General features: G+C 43.4%; 1 protein-coding gene across 26 annotated transcripts in view; it reads right to left on the bottom strand.

Moving 5' to 3' along the window:
* The window catches only part of kcnma1a (potassium large conductance calcium-activated channel, subfamily M, alpha member 1a), an 838366-nt gene that overhangs the window by 125837 nt on the left and 689347 nt on the right, over positions 1–23182 (bottom strand). For 16 of the 26 annotated variants that reach the window (XM_038783293.1, XM_038783294.1, XM_038783303.1 and 13 more), the window contains one exon: positions 944–1037. In XM_038783293.1, the coding sequence (XP_038639221.1) occupies positions 944–1037 (94 nt within the window). Of the gene's footprint in view, positions 1–943; positions 1038–9615; positions 9649–23182 lie in introns of all 26 variants that reach the window. The other 10 variants (XM_038783288.1, XM_038783287.1, XM_038783292.1 and 7 more) reach the window with 1 other exon arrangement.

The raw sequence follows: 23182 nt of genomic DNA, 5'->3' as shown, positions 1-23182 counted from the left end.
AGGTATAATATTTCTGCAGGAAAAGGATTTCTGAAGGGTTCGGTGGCTCTGTGTTCAGTAATTCTATGTTTTGCTGAGGGCTACGAGTTGAAAAAGCTGCACCAAGCAGAGACGACCTGTCATTTCACTACCCAAGGGCCACTAATATAAAGGAGTACCCTACAGCAGCAAAACTTCGGCACAGCTTTGAAGCGTACGAGAACAGCAGAACTTGCTCCCTAGAAGTATTACTGCAAGCAGATCAAAAGAGCCAATGCATATTTTACATGGTAAACAGGGACCCTCTGCTCATCTGTGAAATGTGTGGAATTTCTGTAAACCTGAAGCAATCTTCATGTAATATTGTTTCATATGCTAAGTGGATGAAGCTGTTTACTTGTCTAACATTGTACGCACTTTAATCCCTGACACGGGAGCAGCACAGTATCCATCATAGCGCTCCAGTCTACCTTACCCCACCAATTATTAGCTTTTCTTTCCTTCCTCAAAGTCAAAATCAATTAATGCCAAATTAATATAAATGGACAAGATAAAAGGAATGTAAAAAATTTGGGTTCATTTTTCATTGTGCCGCCATATCTCACCAATGGCCTAAAGTACAGAAAACAGGACTCGAAGGGCTTCGCGCAAACGGTGAACAGCCTGAGGCAAAGTAACCGTATGAGTCTCTCTGATTGGTTACTGCTGTCATTAGTGCCATTGCTGTTTAAGAAGTACATGCGGACAGGCTGAGGTGACAGCTGAGACTTTAAAGGCTGCGTTTTCTCTAACAGCTTTTCCTACCCTCTTTCATGACAGAAATTTTTCAGCTCTATCATTAACTGCTGACAGGCTGACAGAATAAATACTTCAGCCTTTAAGGATTTCTCTCTTGCTCGCTCACTCGCTCTCTCTCTCTCTCTCTCTCTCTCTTTAGACACAAGAGTTCTTTAAGCTGTCTTACCTCATCAGTTTGGGTGAACTGTTGGGTGAATTTCGCATACCTCCATTTCGCTGCTTTTTTTTGGGTGACAGAGCTGATGGGTTTTCATCTTGAACTGCAAACATATGGAAGATGGGAGATTAGGAGCCATTTTACGTCGGATATGAAATAAAAATTAAATATTTAAAAAATTTCATATTATACAGAAAGTGACTCATTGTGAAAGTTAAAGGTCCCCATTACAGGTAACTAACAATATTTGAGAATAAAAGGATAACACGGGAAAAGTGTAATCAAAATGAGTTTAAAGCCCTAGATGTCACAACTAGGGTTATGTATTATTCAGACTACGGTGCTGTAAGGACAGTGAAACAGATAATTAAAGGAAAATTTAAATCAATACACACACAAACATAAAGAAAAGGAAAGCTCGGAGTGAATGCAGCCTACATTTGTGTGGTTATGAAAACAAAGCTCCACCTACCACTCCAAAAACACAAGTAAACCATACTCAGTATAGATTTAACATATGTAATGTGCTGAAGTAATTTATTTAAAAAATAAATCAAACCACTCGGGTTAAAGACGTTGTCATTCCAAGCGTGCAGTTTTCACAAATGGGCTCCTGTTGTCAATCAGCAGTGGGCAAAGGAGCTACATGTGTACAACGTGCGGTACTGGGCAAAGCATACAGGGCGAGAGAAAATACTGCAGGGTACGTCCCTCTGCCTTTCAAACAATGGCTGTTAGAAAAGGTAGACAAAGTTTAACTAAAGTATTTAATCCATTATGGGAACGCTATTAATTGTTAAACCACTTAAGCAGCATGTTGTTGGTCTGAAAATGTTAAAACCCACACAACATTGTGCCTGGATATCTTGTATGTCATTCTGTTTGTGGTGATTTAAATGCAGTTGGGCAAACAGCATATTTTCAGTTACTCTAACGCCATCTGACACCTCTTTTACATATTTATTGCATCATTGGAATTTAACTGGAATCGTTAAAACAGGTACCAAGTTAGGACGCTGTCCTGATTGCTTTGTACAATCTGTAGTTATAGTTTTATTAGGGGAAGAACTAATGTTTCATATGCACATTGGGCTATGGTGTGAATTCAGTGACTCTTATGCGAGGACCATAACTAAGATTATCGACAGACAATGGAAACCTGGAACTTATGAGGAATCTTCTAGAATAACAGTTCAGGAAAGGGCAGGTGGACCAAAGGCACAGGAAGAGGAATGAAAAGGGAGAGGAACAGAAGAGGTTGTTTCCAATGATTGGAGTCACAGAGTACAGGAAATAAGGTGCTGTGGGAAACTGAGACATAACATTATCCGCCGCATAACATCATGATTTTGGGGTTTGTTGCATGCGCCTTTCTATTTATCATCTACTATATGCCATTAACCCTTTCAGTTTGTGCAGAATTACCGTATTTTATACGCCAGGAACACAGATAGAACCCATGATATGAATACTCCCCCAGCCTTCAATACTGAACCCAATGACAGCAGCAACAACAAAAGAAGATATTTCTCTCTAAAGTGCACATTGGAATAAATTGAGATATTGCAACTACTCCAATATTTTTGACAGAATTGAAAAAGGCTGCCAGAATCTACGGGAGAGCTCCATTTCATTGTGGCTGTCAGACACTGACGAACACATCAACCAGCATTCAATAACACTGTCTAGAAGAACACAATTAGCAAGAGCTTAGAGTCTAGTATAATATGCTGCTTACAGGGGGAAAGAAAACCCTTGCCAAGGGTTCTGGAGGGCTGCAGCAGTGACGACAGTGTTAGTTGAAAAGAAAATAATTCATGGGCTGTTAAATCAGGGTGGACTGAGATATTGGCTGATTTGAAACGCTAAAGAGCAGGGTTTTGGCTCAGGAATTTTCAAACACTTTCTGGAACATGTTTAGTCAGACTTCAAACTGTTATTACTGGCAGGTGATAAGATGATACAGTCTCTCTGCACCCCCCCCCCCCCAAACCTCCCGACAGTGATGCACAAAACCTGGAAAAGCACATTCTCTAGCTTAAAAGCTGTGATACAGCTTTTAAGATGTTTCTGTAAAACCACAAATGTTTTCATTCATCATTTGCAAAGTAATTTTATAACTTATCTGAACATACATTTCCTGAATATTAAATCAGCACATCAGCGGGTGTTTCTGAAAATGTAGAAAGGCTTCACCGTTTGTGTTACTTAGAAACAGTGACCCACACAGTAGTGGATGCGTGCCTGTAGGTACAAAGTGCAGTTTGCGTATAATCTATAGCTACTGATAATTCTGCGTGTTCTGTTGAAAAAAATGGATAATTGCTGAAGGAGAATTTAAGAGCATAACCAAACAGCTGTCTGCTGGGTTTATGCATATTCAAAACATTTCTGCTCATTTCAAGCTGAAGTAAATTGGACTGATTCTATCCGCAGCCTATCAACACGACAAAACCTGAGCTTTAAACACTCAGCTCTGCAAATGGTTGTTTTTATTGAGAAGAGTTTTTGTGTGTGTGTGTGCGCGCGCGCGCTCTTGGGGCTTGAAAGTTAATTGTATTTATTTGGGTTTGTTTAAATGCTGCAATGTAATGGAGACTTGGCTCAGATCAGAGAGTAAAAGGATCACTTCTGGGTGGACTGCACTCCTGTCACCACTTGGCAGTTTTTCTGTGTTTTTTTCTGTGTTTTTTTTTAAATTAATGTTTGAAAACAGAAAAAAAGGCACCCCAAACTATCCTGTCATGCACAGCTGTCAGCACTGCCTGCAGAATGTGACCAAGGGCACCTATGGAGGTCACTGAAAGCGGAGCGGGTGGACTGGTATCTGAACTTCATGGGCAAGCTTAGTGCCTGATGTAACTTACACTGGTCAACACTTCCCTGCTCCCTTGTATTCAGCAGACATAGGCAACTGAGTGAAGGGTCGCTGAAGTAAACATCCCCTTTGTTCCTGTTAACAAGCAGCATGAATTCTGCCTCTTCTATAACAGGTGCAGGCTCTGGCAACGCCACGTGATTGTGAAATCGTGGGCTTCAACCGAATCACTTAGCAAACCTGCTTTAGTTTCATCCTTTACTGACAAGAGTATGAAAGAGGAGATACATTAAAAACAAATCTAAGCCAAGCATCGGCATTGTCAGAAATTATTTTTGGGAAATTTTACAACTTATTTTCCCCAGTTCTGTTCAGAAAAAAATACTTCGATCAACTTTCACTGGCAAATCCAGGCTGACTAAAATATATAATCCGATTTTACAGTGATACCAATAGTCACCAGCAAATAGGGGCGCAGAACTAATAATCTCCAATGAGGTAACAATCAAACAAGCTTAGGCCGCACCTGTGCTTGTTGTTCATTATCTGGGATGTTGGCAAATCACTCAGAAGCAATCTGCATTAGTACAAATATTACAGATAACAATATACCCGCTGCCTTGTGTCTGCGTTGCAGGGTTTTAATGCTCATAATTGAATTGATGACAACAACTTACACATCAGTAATCTTTTAACAATCTGAATAATATGATGTTTTCCACGTAAATGATGTCAAACCAGAGACCAAAGAGCAGATTTCCCCAATTCTATTGTTAAGATAATGTACCATTTAACGAGGAATAAAATCATGCTCAAAAAGAAACCCATGCATTTTTCCCCTCCTCTCACCCACTTTGATATCGTCCTATCATCTATAAGTTTTTTTAAGTTGCCCACTCTATGTAACTCAGTTGGTTGGACAGCTGGTTTGTGATGCAGAGCGAGGCCCGCACTGTGGGTTCAATTCCCGTATCTGCTGAGGTTACTCAGGAAGGCCCCGTCTTCTCAACCTTGCCTCTCGCCTGAGGTGTGACGATCCTCAGGTTGAATCACTACCAGTCAATTCTCCCCCTCAAAGGGGAAAGCAGCCTATGGTCATCTGGGACTATGGCGTGTCACTTTACTATGCTCGCATTGAGAGGATGAGTTCTTCATGGGTCCCACAAAAGGTGATCTGGATCTATATATTAATGGATATCCCAGCTGAAACTTGCAGGACTCTCATGCTATTTTTTTTAAACCTGCGATCCAATTCCTCCAGTTCTGTGCTACGGTGGATGGAGGATTGAAATGATTTGCTGCCAGGAAATTATTTAATTACTCATCAGTGCAAATTTCTCTCTTGCTAACTTCAGCTCCCATTGCTGAATTCTCAACACTACACTACAGAGTTAACATTGTTACCTGCAGAATGGTTAACTAGGCAGCAGCATGATTTTCTATTGAAAATGAGTTGAGCTCTGAGCCTTCTGGGTTACACGACATGGTCCTCTGGTTGGTAGTCAGAATTGAGTTTAACAATATCATGCTTCACACAATGGGCCCCCACCTTGAATATAATAACCAATACTGAGTCATAAACTCTGCAGTCTAAACTGTGTGCTCACAATCATCATTACAAGCTCAATTTATGCAGGGGCAGCAATAGAATCTACTGATCATAGTCGGAGAAACCCCACTGAAAATAAATGGTGTTACTGCTCTCCTTTAATACTAGCATCATTGCTCACTGATCTAATTCTGGAGCTGAGATTTCAATCACAAGACCCCTCCCGAAGCCCCCACCCCCTCTCCATCCTACCTCCCATCACACACGCAAGATTGGGCAGCACGGTAGCATAGTGGTTAGCACAGTTGCTTCACAGCTCCAGGGTCCCAGGTTCGATTCCCGGCTTGGGTCACTGTCTGCGGAGTCTGCACGTTCTCCCCATGTCTGCGTGGGTTTCCTTCGGGTGCTCTGGTTTCCTCCCACAGTCCAAAGGTGTACGGGTTAGGTGGATTGGCTGTGCTAAATTTCCCTTGGTGTCCAAAAAGGTTAAGTGGGGGTTACTGGGTTATGGGGATAGGGTAGATACGTGGACTTGAGCAGAATGCTCTTTGTAAGGGCCGGTGCAGACTCAATGGGCATAATGGCCTCCTTCTGCACTGTAAATTCTATGATTCTATGATACCAAACGGCTGATGCCATTGAGAATATTGAACAAAAGTAACTTCTGAAAGGAAAACACGTCCATCTATCAAATAATTGAACAATAGCAACTCATTTGGGATAATTTAATATTTGGAGAAGTGCTTGAGAGATCAACAACAATACAACTAAATATTTCCAGAAAACGTATTTTGCCGTATTTAATCATGAGCATCTCCTCATGAATGACTTTTTAAAATAATGATATTGCACTATTTATCATTTCTCATTCATGACTTTGCAACTTTGATAAGACATTTGTGAAAAAACTCAGATCAAACCCTTGTAAGACTGGAGTTCTGAACCGGAGAAGTGTACTGTGTTTTAGATTTCTCCTGTTACTGGGTTGGGGGACTTAATTCATTTCATCTGGCCATTATTATAAATCTTATTGAACTGAGTGTTAAGCATCATAAAATGTCAGAATAACTTATTGAGATCACTTCACTTTTTAAATGTAACCCAGTGGCTTTTTTGAAAAAAATACTGCACTTCCACATTAATGAGGACACTTCCCGAAATCTTTGGACAATGGCAGCCAAATCCTCAAACTAGCTTAGAGCAATCCGTAGAGGTTGATTCTAACGTCAGCTGCTGCTTAGATTCAAACCCCCGCACCGATAACTCCTGGATTCATCTGCATGTTGTCAAACATGTACAGCATTAGTTTGAGAATTCGCAGGGTGGCAGTTTCACTGAGGATCCAGAATGATCCAGACGGCTGCTGTCTATTTACGCGCGGCGAGGCAAATGATGTGCTTGCCATGCATTTTTGTCTCAGTTATGCAATGACTGGTTGGCAATTGTAAAGATAAGACAAGAGAACATATTTGTATTTTTTTTATCAGAAACCGTGTTTCTTCAGCGTCGTTACTTATATTTCCCAATTTGCTCAATTTTGGAGTTTACGGTCTTTGTCTCATCGATGGCAAAAAGGGAAAGATGCAAAACACTGCTAGTGAATATCTCTCTGGATGTGGTCAGCAACAATCATTTAGATGTTGTGCTTAATAGTTGTTGTAGGTGGAATGTTGCATTTATATATATGTGAAATCAGAACTGGCCACACCCTGGTGTGTTAAAATTGCTTTTATGATAAAATTGATAACCCTCTAGATGTTACATAAGGAATATAACTGGTGGATAACTATCTGATTTGAATGGGACACCATAATTCCATAGACCATAAGACAGAGGAGCAGAATTAGACCATTTGGCCCATTTTTAAATAATCTTTATTGTCACAAATAGGCTTACATTAACATTACAATGAAGTTACTGTGAAAATCCCCTAATTGCCACATTCCGGCACCTCTTTCGGGTGCACTGAGGGAGAATTCAGAATGTCCAAATTACCTATCTATCAGCCATGATCAAATGGCGGAGCAGACTCGATGGGCCGAATGGCCTAATTCTGATCCTATATCTTATGGTTAGCAATTTTAACATTAATAAATGTAAATTTCGCCACAGTCCCAGAGGACCATAGGCTGCACTCCCCTTTTTTAATAATAATCTTCATTAGTATCACAAGTAGGCTTACATTAACACTGCAAAGAAGTTATTGTGAGGCTTCAGAAACGTATAAATGGGATGCATTGAGATTTTCGATACTCTGCTTAGGATCTGAATTTTCTTGTTGTCGCGTGTGGAGAATAAATAGGAGGTAAGGAAATAAACAGCCTATTTACTCTAATGCCAAAGAACGCATGCCTGTGTCTGTGTGAAAGAGAGCGAGTGTGTGCATGAGTGAGACAGTGTTACACTGTATAATGTACATATAAAAAAAACATAGGTTTCTCTGATACCTTATTCCTTAAGTAGCAGCACCACCTGCTGTTTATTACATTTATCAAATAGTCTGCACTGTCTTTCACACTCCACCATCTATTGCTTTAATTTAAGTCCCGTACCAGCCTCCCCGAACAGGCGCCGGAATGTGGCGACTAGGGGCTTTTCACAGTAACTTCATTGAAGCCTACTCGTGACAATAAGCGATTTTCATTTTCATTTAATTTCAAGTTTAAATGAAAAGCAATTACGAAGTATGGAGGAAGTGGTTACATTTGATACAAAACAGTGCACAACATTATTGCGAAGTGAAATGGTTCCATTAAATTATTTAATATTTTTAAAAGCATAACTCTAGGCTAAAAAGTAGAATTCACTGATTGCTTGAACAAAAAATGACTAAAATACTCAGCTATTTAATTACATTTATTTTCACGTGGATAGTTTCTTTAGTGTGTGTCTGATGTTCTATCCCTGAAACACAACATTGTGAAATCTGAATGAAGCTTTTGAAATGATAGATAGTTTATATTAAAGACAGTATCCATATTTGGGTTTGCTAAGCAGCGCTCAAATAATACCATGTCACTGCACTTTTTAGTTCAACCACCACATTGTTGCTCCCACCCTATAACAATGCAGAACGGTAAGAAACCATAGTTAGCTTTTAATGTCGCAACAAAGAGGTGCATGCTATCAAAACAGCAAATAGATCAAAGGGAGTAAATCCAATCTTGGGTCTCGATGACTTTGGTGGAATCATTTGAATGTTACCCTCCTCACAGTGTTAATGACACCATTATAAATGCGTGCTCCATCTGCAGGGTTGTGGCTTTCTCCCAGGAACCTGCGTAACTGTCTGGAGTTTATTTCAGCTTCATTCAGAGATCATTTTTAGAACCTTTAAGATTGCGCCTCTTGTGTAATATGTTCAGAGAACAAGCAGACTGGAAATCAGGATGGAGTAGGAGAAGTGACAGAGGATGGCTCAGCAGGCATTTCAAATACGTCCAGCAATTATTTTTGATCAATGGGCAGAGCAGCACTTCAAGACTTGCCACAAGCGGCAGCTCGAAGGAGCCAGAGCTTTGCTGACGTTGCTGGCATCCGCACTTGAAGATTTGGCAGAAAGGAGCTGCTGATATAGATACTTTTTCGACAGCTTACACCAACCCTCCCCCGCCCCACCCACCCTACCTAATGCATCTTTACAATTATTCAGCGATCAGCTGAATCAGGGCAACGAAGAAGGTCCCGGGTCTGATCCTAAGCTAACTGATCTCAGGAAGGAGACCTAACCTCTCTGGGTTAGAGAGGTACAAATTGGGTTTCCGTTGTTGATGGGGCCGAATGTTTAAACGTTGAGCTGGAAACATTTCTGTGATTGTTTCCCACTTGTATGTTCATATTCCCTGTCAAGATAAATAATAACCACTCCAACAAAATACCAGAGGGTGACCAGCAACTGTGCAACCATACAGTGTTAGGAATCGAAACCTTAAAAGAATTGGAGGGAAAAAAAACTATCTAATTCAAAGACCAGTACTTCAGCTAAAGAGCCCAGATATTTGACCTTATTTATGTTGGCTTGGGCACAAGGTAGTGACATAAAGATTCAAAAGATCAATATCAGCCATTTCATCGGAGTGAATGTTGATTATGGCTGATCCTGATATCGCTGAAGTCTAATTGACAAAGTGACCGCAGAAAAACCAACTAAAATAAGTAACCACTGCACTCCAACTAGAAGGAGAAGTCTAAAGGAATGGAAACAAATCAGACGGGCAAGGCAAGTGGGTTAAGGGGAGAACACGGGGGGAAAGATAATCAAACGGGAGGCAAAGGTACAGGGATAAATTAATTGTTGACAAACTAATGACTTACTTGAGCTGATATATCCGTTATAGCCATATTTTGCTGAAGACAATGCAAAAAAATTACAGGTTAAAAGATGCAGAAAACAGTAATCATGTTTCATGAAAGGTCAATGAGAAGCACAGGGAAAATAAATTCAATACAGGGGACCTTAAAGTCAGGATTGTCAGCATTCCACCCAGTGCCTCCTATGCAGATCGCCACTCGTATTGCTTTTTGTGCTGGTCTCGATATACAAATTAGTTCCTCACCCAAATGATCACTGGTGTATAGCGGGCGACAGACCCAACAATATATTCAACAGCACCACCAGAGATGTGCTGAAAATTACATGTGGCATATCCCATGGCGGTCATCAGAGATCCTCGAGCTATTACAAACATAATTTCACTGGATTGGATATGGAGGAGAAATGACGAGGTGCACCAATCCCATTTAGTCTTGCTGTAAAGTTTGGTGTGTATTTCCATGTCCTACCCCTAGCCCCGTGCCACAGTAGTACCAACAGGAGAAGGGGGTATATGGTGCTGGGCAGCTGGAACGGCACCCTCTGAAGTCATATCAAACTATGCAGTTGCACCATGGTATGTCTATCATTTACAAGTGGAAGCAGAGAGGGACTGCTGGGGAAATTCCTTCAAAGCACAACATGGAGCAATGAAGGGATTGCAGAGAGAATGAAAAGTATATTTTCATGAAAGGAGTAAACCTCCACGGTGAAGCACCAGATCCCCATCCTAAAAGACCAGAACTGAAAAAATTCTGATGGAAAATGAGTTCAATCTCAATTATCCTGAAGAAAATTAATGATAGAAAAGAGTGGTGCTGAATTGAGGAAGAAAAGGAATAAACTAATTGTTTACAAACTGATGACTTACGCGAGCTGATATATCTGACAGACCGCACCACAAGAGTTATTTGCAATCTAAGTAGCTTTTGCTTTTCTGAATGGCATTCTACTCTGGAGAAAATGCTAGCAGAAGAAGTGCCTCACTAAAATTATTGAATTCAGTGCTGACAAGTGCGATTGCTGTCTGCATCTAGATAGCCTAGGCGGAACTCTGCCTCTAATGCAGGCTGACTTGAGGGAAGGCACAGGAGCTGAAATTTGCTTTGAGCCTGCTCTGGATGAAGGTATGCGCTTCTCCATAAAAGCTTTTGTATTATTCACAAAAGGTCACTCTTTGGACTGAAGGCAGGAGTGTGACAGAAATGTTCCCGGGAAACAGTTCTTGTCCTGGCATCTGTCGCTTGGAATAGTCCAGAGCGAAAGGGCTCCGAAAAATAACTGCTGAGCATCTGTCTTGCACAAAAAATGTTGCAAGAAGATTCTGCTGCCTGGTGGTAAGAAACTGTCAGGGTGAGCTTCATGACAACCAGCAGCATTCAGAAAATGAAAATGCAAACATAATTTCCATGTCACCACATATAAACCCTCCACTGAATTCACAGCAGAAGATGCAGACAGCATCATTTCCAGCCTGTCCACATCACAACAAACCACTCGCTGTTTAGTTTCCAGTGACCCTGGTAACAAACACTGTAGTTACAAGCCCACGCTAACAACCGCCTTTAGCAATAGAAATTCCTGACCTCTCTTCTTAAAGCTCCAGTCTCTCTTCCAGTTGGCCTACACAGGTTGTCTTTTAAATGTCATTTTGATGTAATGCCCCCTTTAAAATGTTTGCATGACATTAAGAAGAGGTTAGCAGCCCACAGAAAGAAAAAGGACACTGGTTCCCATGGTTTAACTACGTTGATATTTCATGTAAGACTTGAATAACAAACAGTGCCCAACAACGTGAAATTGCGTTGATCCATTGTTATACACAGATTACACACCTTTGGTGCACACATTAACACATTCAAAGATCCCCGCCATTGGCATTTGATTATACAAGGAATTCACTACTAAACATTATCAGCATCATCATCAGGAGGGCAGCACGGTAGCATGGTGGTTAGCATAAATGCTTCACAGCTCCAGGGTCCCAGGTATGATTCCCGGCTGGGTCAATGTCTGTGCGGAGTCTGCACGTCCTCCCCGTGTGTGCGTGGGTTTCCTCCGGGTGCTCCGGTTTCCTCCCACAGTCCAAAGATGTGCGGGTTAGGTGGATTGGCCATGATAAATTGCCCGTAGTGTCCTTAAAAGTAAGGTTAAGGGGGTGGGGGGGTTGTTGGGTTACGGGTGTAGGGTGGATACGTGGGGTTGAGTAGGGTGATCATTGCTCGGCACAACATCGAGGGCCGAAGGGCCTGTTCTGTGCTGTACTGTTCTATTGCAAAGTCAAGCTCACCTTGTCAGGCTAACTACAGACTGGGCAATAAATGCAGCCTTGCAAAAGTCGCTCAGATCCTGAAAACAAACATCACAAGGTGGGCTCGGACCCAAAAAAAAGTCACTTGGGGTTCACAAGTTCATCTTTCCAGAATGGCCTCTTCCCGTTACAGCATTTACCTGTTTTTTTCAAACTGAAGCCAGAAACCCTTGCTCAACCCGCTAGGGCAGCACGGTAGCATAGTGGTTAGCACAGCTGCTTCACAGCTCCAGGGTCCCGGTTCGATTGGGTCACTGTCTGTGCGGAGTCTGCACGTCCTCCCCGTGTGTGCGTGGGTTTCCTCCGGGTGCTCCGGTTTCCTCCCACAGTCCAAAGATGTGCAAGTTAGGTGGATTGGCCATAATAAATTGCCCTTAAGTGTCCATAAAGGGTTGTGTGGGGTTACTGGGATAGGGTGGCGATGTGGGCTTGGGTGCTCTTTCCAAGAGCCAGTGCAGACTCAATGGGCCGAGTGGCCTCCTTCTGCACTGTAAATTCTATAAATTCTATGACACCTCTGCAAGAAATCTGTGCCCTTTGGGGAACGATAAGGTGCCTTTTGAAATTGTCCAAAGTAGATATGAATATGTGTAAAAGTGGATAAACTCATTGGAACAGTCAAGGTCATTGGAGCTATCAATCAGAACTGTCAAACGGAACTGTTAAGCTGTCAAGGCAACTGTCAAAGCTCATTTGAACTGTCAAGCCGTCAGGGGATTTAAATATCCAAGCCTCTAATTTAGAAAAAAATAGTCTGCAGATTTAAAGAAAGTTAGTGCTTGCTACTTCACTGTTTGCTAACATAAGCCTGAGGGTTATCATTATAGGATGAGTGCTGCATGACTGTTTTCACAATCTATCATTATCACAATGGGTTTCTGGTCATTTCATAGTTTGATTGACAGGTCCAAGTGGATATGCAGTCTTTGCTGTGGGGCTGCAAAATAACAAAATGCTTGTTGTTCTAAGAGATTAAGTGGTTGAAGGAATTTACTTGTAGCAAATGGATTTTTAGCAATGAGAGTATTTTTAAAAAAATAGTGAATTAACCATTGACACTTTATTTTCTCAACATGAGTCCTGAGATCTGCCCTTACTAGATACTGGGTGATTTGGCATCGAGGGTATAAAAGCAAAGGATGGTGAGCGAATGCCATTGGTTGGTGTTAAATTGACATAGCGCTACAAAAAGCTATGGGAGGTTAGTGGAAGGGGCACAGATTGGCATGGAGGGCATGAGGGGCCATTGGGGATGTGTGGGGGCATGAGGTGGCATGGATGGGGCAAGGGAGTGTGGGGTTTTGAGGGCAGGGGGCTGTTATTAGTCTTATTGGTGTTTTTTGCAGCTAGGACAAAGTGCCGGATCACTGAGTCCCACCTCTTGCCGAGCTCACTTCTGCAGCCAGCAGCACCCAAGCCAACTCTGAACTGTTTCCGGGACAGAGGGCCCGACTCCCATAGAACCCACCATCCGGAAAGAAAACCCAAACTTCTGGGGCACTTCCTCCCAGGTGGTGTTTGTGGAGCTGGGAATTCTGCTGACCCAGGAGTGAAACCACAGGCAGTAAGCTCTGTTTCTGTCTCCACAGATGCTGCCTAACCTGCTGCGTTTTTCTAGCATTTTTTGATTTTGTCTAGACATGACTTGCTGCCATTTCTCCGAAACATGTCCCCCACAAACTCCATAATTCTATGTCCTGGTGCTTTGACATGGAAACAGAAGCAGATACACCCACTCGAACTTGCATAAGAATAGTTTGAAGTTGAGTTTTGGGATCATCAGAGCTGTTAAAAGCATTTGTTCATCCCAAATCCTATGAAGGTTTTCCTGTTTCTTGTATATCACATTTCTACCCCAGATTAATGAGAGATAAGTGAGCATATGACCATAATACTCACATTTGCCCATTGTGTGCATGTCAACGCTAATCTTTTTGTGTGCTTATTGCTAAAATGGTTTGTCTGCTTTAGTTCCTTGATTGCTTAATGTCAAGAGCTGTTTATTAAATAAACATACAAAGTAGATTCACCTGTATTATGCGAGTGCGTGCAAGGTGCTTTCTACTAAATTCATGTTGATGAAACAGTGGCCAGAGTTCTGTGGTCATCGGGATTCTCTGTTCCCGCTGGCAGTGCACCCCGACAGTGGGTTTTCCGGTGTTGTGGGATGGCTTCAATGGGAAATCCCATGAACAAGCTGCGGGAAGGGAGAATCTCACCACCAGCGAATGGTGCGCCAACGAGAAACATGCGTCTGGGAGACCGGAGACTCCAGCCCAGTGTTGCTGGAGCCACATTTGTGGCTAGTCAGCACATTTATAAGCTCCTTTAAAAAGGGTTATTAAGGGATGATCAATGGATGAGATGACATTTCTATAGTTAATACGACTGTGCTGCTGTACCCTATTGATATGTGCTAACACGTTGGTATATTTGTATCTCTGCAATATGATATATTCTGCCACCTGCCAAATATTTTGCATGCTTGACAAAATAATGAGTTGCTCTCCATGGACCAATAACATTTCTACAGTTCAACTTATTCAGAGTTCAATGGCATAATTGTGTTGATGAATGCACCTTTAGCTTTTCTTAATGCAAAAGCATCTGCATCAATCATTCCAACAGGAGTAAGTACAGCTAAAAGACAGAAAGACTGCGCTGTGTGACTATTCTCCTGCTCATCCATTTTCCAATAACCCTCCCCTCATTTCCAATCTGGTATAAAATAATGAAATGTGAGTCAATTATCATTCTAATCTGCTACTAAACTAATCCATATTCCTTTGAGGGCAAGATTTGTTAATGTTGTACGGCTAAAGCAACAGTACTGTTCAACCAAGTCATCTAAATGTCAGCGTGATTAAAAGATTACTGTGGAACTGTGAAAATTGTGAACTGGTTGGAGCAATTAAATAGCCCACTGCCCTTGCAACCTTGCACCAAAGGATCAAGACCAAACTAGACTACTGGGATAAAGGATTCCCCTTCTTATTACGTGGAAAGGCTTTGTGAAATGTCAACTGAGTTCTCATTGGACATGGGCCCACAACTACGTAAAGGGCAATAATTTGGGCAACTGTTGGGCCTTGCACCTAGACAAGTGAATTTCGACCACAGTTCTGACCGATAGAACCACAAAACCATTGAATCCCTGCAATGCAGAGGGAGGCCATTTCAGGCCATCGAGTCAACACCGGCCCACTGAAAGAGCACCCCACCCAGGCCCACTCCCCTACCTAACCCCCGTAACTCCACCTAACCTGCATGTCTTTAGACAAATGGGGGCAATTTACCATGGCCAATCCACCTAACCTGAACATTTTTGGATTGCGGGAGGTAACCGGAGCACCCGGAGGAAACCCACGCAGCTGTGAGGAGAAAGTCAAAACTCCACACAGTCACTCAAGGCCAGAAGTGAACCCGGTTCCCGAGCGCTGTGAGGCAACAGTGCTGAGCACTGTGCCACCATGCCGCCCCTTACGAGGCATAAGCAAAATTTTCAAGTCCCGGAAATATTGCAAAAAAGAGCGAATGAGGCAGATGCCTCCTTGCTGGCAATTGAGTTTAAAAGAAGATTTGTTTTAAAACCCCTTAGTCTTTCAGTCTGGAAGTGAATGAAATGTGACGTTAAAGATCCTAACTATTACTGAAAAGGTAGATTTGAAAAACTGCTTCAAATGACACCATGATAGTAGGATATAGGTCATTTGTTCAAGTTGGGGGAAAAAGCACACCTAGGGTCGACTGAGAGTTGGAATGGATTTCCAGGTCAAGCAGTAGAGGCAAAGCTCATTTAAAGAACAACTGGACCCTCTGGTAGACAATTGCAGATTATTTACCAAAAGATGACTTATAATTCATTGAATGGCCTTCCTCAGCTTTTTCCACATTGTCGCCAGATTCACTGATACTGTGCAGGGAGGTATGGTCCGAATCCTCAGTGCTGACATCTTTCATCATAATGATTCAATACTGTCCCCCACCTTGTACCGAAAGGTGAAAAGGCTTTTAGCAGAAGAACCAACTCTTGTATGGGTAATGTTCATTATTCTAAATATAACACTGTGCAAGAACTGGGTGGATAAATAATTTATATCTTCTGTGATTAAAGGCCCGAAGGCAGTGGGGGAGAAATTGATTTTGTGGAATGAACAAGTGAAGGGGAATTGGATGTCTGAAAATGGAGGGCTGGACCTATCCTCCATAACTCGAGTGAACGGCAATCAGGCAATGTAACGTAACTCAGTCAGGGAATTTCCCGTCCAATTTGGACAGCACGGGCCTGTGTGGATGCTCTGAAGGGGGGGGGGGGAATATTCCGCCTAGCTCGACATTCAGGCAAATTTAAATCAATTTGCCTTTACATTCAAGGCTCCCATTGGTCACTTTAAGAACTGTTGGTTAAGCCATGGTGTAACTGTAAAAAACGAGAGGCCCATACATGGTCCACGCCGCTTTCAACAATTATCCAGAGAAACTCTAAAATAAAAAAATATGTTTTAAATAATTTTTACTGCCACAGGTAGGCTTACATTAACACTGCAATGCAGTTACTGTGAAAATCCCCTAGTCGCCACATTCTGGCGCCTGTTCGGGTGCACAGTGGGAGGATTCAGAATGTCCAATTCACCTAACAAGCATGTCTTTCAGGACATGTGGGAGGAAATCAGAGAGCCCGGAGGAAACCCGCGCAGACACGGGGAGAACGTGCAAACTCAGGACAAACAGTGACCCAAGCCGGGAATTGAACCTGGGACCCTGGAACTGTGAAGCAACAGTGCTACCCACCGTGCTATCGTGCTGCCTATTGGTAATAGGCTCCTCAATCAGCTTATCCATGAGGAGGAAATCCTGCTGTCCTTTCTCGTCTGGCCTACATTTGACTAGGCCACATTAAATGCTTTACTCTGAACTACCCCCCAAAAGTGATCTGGCAAGCAATTTCAGTTATATCAAACTGATGGAGGGCATCCCAATATCTCTATCTCTGGATTGGCAAAGAAAATGGAGGCCTTGCCAGGGACACTCTACATCCCAGTAGGAAAAGAAAAGGGGAATGGTAATACTGACCATGTCTTGAGACCTTGGCGTATTCTGTTCTCCCTACCCAAGGGGCATTGAGAATTAGTGGAGCAATTGTAGTATCCTATTTACTGGCCTTTCAAGCATTTCCAACAGTTTCTGTTTTAAAATATGAAATGGACCAGGGATCAGAGCAAGATCTCTCTCTCCTGGTAGCCCTTTAAAGTGAGGAGGAGGCTTGCCACAAAGCCCATGGCAAGAGCTTGAGTGTTGATTCATTTAACATGGAGAGGCTGGTGCTCTGCAGCTACCATATGGTTCTGGTTGACCAGAAAACTCTCCTGCTCGCACCGCCTGCCATATATCTGTATTGAAAGGATTTACATGTAAACTATCAACCTACTTGGCCACACCACAAAGCACCTTCTGTGGCCATCAGGTACTGGGGGGTGGGACTTGAAGCCAGAACTTTGGATTCAGAGGTAGGGATGCTACCCACTGCACCCGACAATCTCCACAGAGCGAGATCTACCTGATCCACATAGCTCAGTGGGCGAATATTCTGGTGGCGACGGCGCACCCCCGGGAGACAAGGAGAGCATTCAACGGGAAATCCCTTAACAATGACAGGACCAGAAACCCCGCTGACGGGCCGCCTGCCCCGCCCAAAAACATGTGGCGAGTTGCTCAGTGAATCCTGCCCATTGATTTACTCAGTAAACTGGCGAACCATTAGAAAACCACTCTGTGTGATTTTAAACAGTACTGTTAGGATGATGGCACGTGCAAGTAGATGTTTATAGAAAATGACATATTATTTAATCTCCATGAAATGTGTTTGCTATTCAGTCCTTCAAATGCTAACAAAAATGGAATAAAAGTCACATTGAATAAGATTGAAATAAAGCTTTGGCAGATAGTTCAACATCAAGGCTAGCTCACTCCAGCTACATGCAGTCCAACTCCAATAAAGAAATTACCAATCTGCCAAGTACTGCTCTACTTGGCTCAAGGTTTTGCTCCGATCAGGGTTTTCATTTAATAAGAGTGGATAGGAATGGTGTTCTGTAGTCGTCTACTTGGAACAGGAATCCTGAACAAAGTCAACAAATGGAAATGGTAACATAACTGTACTGGGTAAAGATACTTATGCAACAGCAATGAATGGGACTGGCGCACTGTAAGGACATAGGGTTGCAGACTGTGCACTGTAACTGCAGATGGGCAGGGTCTTGTATACAATAATGGTAACTGGAAATGGTACAGAGCAACTCTGCACCTGAGTCAGTATCCATATGTAACAGGAATAAAACACTCCAGTTCTACACTTGGAACAAGACTTGTACATAACTGGAGCACATTATTGGACACTAACAGTATCTTCCTTGTTACTAGCCCATTGTCCTCTGGTTATATCTGATTTAAAGTAAAATAAAATTGCTGAAAGCATAAATTACTTCTCTATGATCCCATCAGAAAGTTGACTGCAGCTTATCAATCCATTTGGGAACACATCAAAAGGATTAAATATTGTTGTTCCCCTTCAAGAGCCTTTGACAGCAACTATTTATTCACAATATGATTTTGGAATTTGATTATCTTAATTGGCCATGGGTTTACTATTCTTAAAATTGCCCACTATTAAACCAATGTTCTTGTCCTGCTCTTGCTGAGACAGGAATCTACATGGGCAGAGAGAGCGCATGGTCAATCTGCTCCCAGTCCACTCCCAGAGTTGCTCAGAACCTACCACCAGGTAGTGTCCAGGTGAGCGGTTTACAATATAGGAATGGAAGGAACAGAATTAGGCCATTCAGCCCCTCAATCCTGCTCTGCCATTCATTGAGATCATGGTTGACCCATAACTCAACTCATCCCGCCTTTGCTCCATCTTGGTACCTTGACACCATTACCTAACAAAATTGTACTGGTCTCACGAAGGCAGGAATGAAGTTGGGGGGGGGGGGGGGGGGGGGGGGAGGCTGGAAATGCTGGCATTGCAGACATGCAAGTTGCAAGACACCTTCTCGACACTGGACGTTTTGTAAGAGCTGAGTTTGAGCCCCTGGGGATGGGTTTGGAGAATGGACAGGAAGCCCATCTCCATGAGACAGGCAGGCAATTAGGCCGATTAAAAACTTTATTAAAGGTCAGTTTAGGAGATTGACTGGGATTTTCCAATTAGTTTCCTGACGCAACAGATCATCTGCCCAGAGGCAGGCACCCAGTGGCAGACTGGGGGCCTTTGTTCCTATCAGGCCTCCTTGCCTGACGGGGTGAGGCACAGCTAAAGACCACCCTGAAAGACACCCACCTGTTCCCTCCTTTCCAACAGCGGTGACCTGACTGCGCTTTCTCTGTTTCTTCAATGAAAGTTTTCAACATGTGTCTGAAAGTGCACCTTCTCGTTGAAGTGCCCTCTTAGTCACCCATGTTGTACTGCAGCCGGGTGCTTCCAAAGACATTGACTGGCTCTGCAGCTTCGAGAGTCATTTCCCCACCGTAAATTGGACAGGAAACCTGTCTCCATACCAATTATGAGCTCACCCATTTGAAAATCCCACGTGGTTCCCTGGCAAGTGGTTTTTTTGACCGAGAAAATCCAACTCATGTTTCCCACCTCCGGCAAAACATCAGCCTTGCTGTCTCCATTCCATGCCAATATTTATCGCTTTCATCGTTCTCTAGTCTAGGCGTTAAACTAGGCACGTTCTATTGCAGGGCTTTTCAAAGTGGGTGAATCGCGGGGTGGGGCTGTCGGGAGGATCGCAAAGTGATCAGTCGCAGCATTCCATTGGTGGTCCCAATCAAGGGAGAAGCTCCCAGTGGCCGCTATCGGTATTTAAACTGAGAATGGCAGCTGCCAGCGGCTTTTAAATGAGAACAGAATGAGGCTGTGTCAGTGTGCTGACCAGAAGCAGCAGCAATGAGCAGGTCACACACCCTGCGCATACACTCATGTGCTTTCGACATCAAATCACGCAAGAGAGCTTCTTCCATTTTCTAGCTGCTAGCAGGCAACGCAAGAAGACTGTGAAGGGGCTGGTTGAGCACAGGGCTAAAGAGCTGATTGGGCTGCATGGGTCCCGAAGGATGGCCAGTTAGCAAAAGTGGGTCCCAAGACAAAAGTTTGAAAAAGACTGTTCTAATGTAGACCTCTTGATTCTTTTTTATTTCTAGGTTTGGAATTATTTTTCCCCTCTTTTAGCATTCTGGACAGGATTCTCCATTTCAGGGACTACAGCCCCAAGCTGTCATGGAAACTGTGGCCTTTTATGCCAGAAAAACTGGCAGCAAAAGGCCAAAAGAGATAACACAGCCTTGTAGGGGGCTAGCAGGGAGCTTAAGTGAAGCTCGAAGCTGCAGATACGGCCCCCCCCCCACACTTCCGGGTCAGATGCCGCGCATGCACACGGCGGGCGGCCTCCAGCGGCCATGCCATGCTCCATGGCAGACTCAGACCGCGGAAGTAGTGCCCCCGATCGGCCGCGTGTCCGATCCGGACCACCCGCATAATAAAGGCACAGTCCCGTATGAGGCCACCCCGCCCTCCAATCGGCCTGCCCCGACCATGGCAGCCGTGGACTGAGTCCACAGCCGCGACGCGATTTTCCTGAACGGCTGGAACCATACGTGGCGCCGCGTACTCCCCGGGTACACAACTTTTTGGGGCCGGAGAATCGAGGAACCGGCGCCGGTCCCTATTCCATGTGTGAAACTAAATTCTCCGCCCCGGTGCCAGAAGTGATGTTGGCGACGGGGTGCAGAGAATCCAGCCCACTGCCTCAACACAAAAGATTTGAGTGGAAGATGTCGGCTGCTGGGCCCCTGCCAATGGTGCGGCGTAATCAAGAATAAAAGAGCTGCCTGGACAACCTATTAATTCTCGGCCTTTTACAAAAGAAGCACCTTGTCTCGATTTTGCACTTCACCCGAAGAATATAAAGATGAAAGAAAGTAACCAAATGGCTTCAAAACAAGACTAGTTCTCCCTAAAAGTTACCCACACAGGTACAGTGGGATCAGTTGCCTCCTCCTATGCAACAATGTCTGTAACTTGTTCACTCCTCTCTTTGGAAGCTCAGCTTTGAGCACAAACCCATTGAGTGGGGTACTTACCGTGCAACCCCAAGGCACAGGTGGTCATGTCCCAATCTTTTATTTATTTAGGGGATGTGGGCTTCGCTGGTTAGGCCAGCATTTATTGCCCATCCCTAGTTGCCCTTCAGAAGGTGGTGCGGAGCTGCCTTCTTGAACCGCTGCAGTCCTTCTGATGTAGGTACACCCACTGCGTTGTTAGGGAGGAAGTTGCAGTATTTTGGACAGCGAAGGAACGGCGATATATTTCCAAGTCAGGGTGATGAGTGACTTGGAGGGGAACCTCCAGGTGGTGGGGTTCCCAGGTATCTGCTGCTCTTGTCAGCTGGTAAACAGGAGAGGGCAGGACCGGAAGTGAGTTTTTTGCTGATACAGCTGGGAATTAATTATAAACTTCAACAATTAAAAATCGTCTATTTTGAAAAAAATAGAAATGCTATTTTAAAAAGGAACTTCCAGCAATTTTTGACCTGTCCAATCCAAAACTGGCTGGTAGCGATTCTGAACATTTATTTTCCTTCACAACAATTCACATTTCTCTAGTACATTTCAGACATAACAAGCTACACTCCAGTGAGTATTACAGCAGAAAAAAATAAAAACTGAAGTGAAGATAATAGTGAGAAACAGGGTGGGGGAAGGGAGCTCAGGTGAATGGATGTTTTTTTGGAGGCATTTGAAAGGTTAGGAGAGACAGTCCATGACCTGGCTAGGATATGCGCAAGGTTTAGGAGGTATTCTAAAAAGAGCAAGAATTGATTGGAAGAGCAGCTGGTGATAGAAATGTGGGAATGTCTTAACAGAAGTCGTCCATCCAGCCTCTCCAGCCTGCTCGGTCACTCAATTAAATCATGGCTGTTCCCCACTTTAACTCCATCTACCTGTCATGATTCTGTATCCTTAAATCCCCTTGCTTCACAAAAACATATCAATCTCAGTTTCGAAATTATGGCATTGACCTATGCTCAACAGAGAAAAAGAGGAGAGTTGCAGACTGCCTCTGTCCTTTGCATTCAGGATAAAGAGAGTTGGATAAGAGTGAAGGTTGAGTGAAAGAATGAACAAACCAGTATCTCAGATCACCTACATGGGAGATGACAGAGTTAGGGTGGAGGGCGAGGCCACAGAGGAATCTCAAATCTAGGGTATGGATCCTAAAAACTAATTGTTGTGGTCAGGAGTACCACTGGACTCTGCAAAGGAATTAGGCAATTTCGTGGGGTGGGGGGGTATGATGTTTGGGATGGTGATGGATGTGTGGAATTATGTGATGCAAGGGTGCAGACCAGGCCATTCTGAATATTTGTAAGGAATGTGTGCGAATTGGACGGCTAAGGAAGAGTTAAACTTCGAGACAGTTTACTTTTGCTTAGATTCCCAACTTTAGCGCTGGGTTTGGGATCTGAGCAGTGGGAACAGTGCATGCTCGGAACAGGAAAAGCCTCTCTGGGCTCATGCTGACTTTTCCCACTCACATTAGCAGCTGTTAGAAACTATACCCAGCAGGATTTTGGCAACCTGAACTTTGGTCTTTATTTAATTGGGTCAAGTTATGCAGGGAAATGTGTGTCACAGTTGAAGAAGTTAGGTGCAGCTTTTGTTTTTGGATTTAATATTTCCATGCTTTACTTTCAGCCATGCCAACTGTCACTCTTCTCCCTTTCTAATTGTGCGATATCAGCTCCCAGCTGCCTCGACATATTGTCAACAACCTTGTTTGCAAAACGCCCAGGTCCTCTGCACCAGGACTGCAGTGTAAACATGCGAGCGTTTCTTTAAATGTCACTAAGATGTGTGGTTGTATTTGCTGTAAATACAGAGAACGAGCCTCTCGTGAAACAGATCCCAATTTCTACAAGCTAAAATACAGCTTTGCTTGGGGAACACTTCATTACTGAACATTCAGGGAAATGGAAATGCAAAAAAAAAATCTGACGTATATCTCAAACTTTCTCAATTGTTTGCTTAAATTGTGTCTCTTCCCCATGTGTCTGATATGCTTGGTATGAAATATTACAACACACACGCACAGACCCCCAGTAGCTTTGTGTTCACCTGGCATTCTGACATCCATTACAGAAAAAGTTTACAGGTACAAGCGCAGTGCACAGTGTTGAGGATCTAGGTTTCAATAT

Source organism: Scyliorhinus canicula, chromosome 22 (genome assembly GCF_902713615.1).
Source record: "Scyliorhinus canicula chromosome 22, sScyCan1.1, whole genome shotgun sequence".
Taxonomy (NCBI): domain Eukaryota; kingdom Metazoa; phylum Chordata; class Chondrichthyes; order Carcharhiniformes; family Scyliorhinidae; genus Scyliorhinus; species Scyliorhinus canicula.
This window is presented reverse-complemented; position numbering and strand designations above follow the sequence as displayed.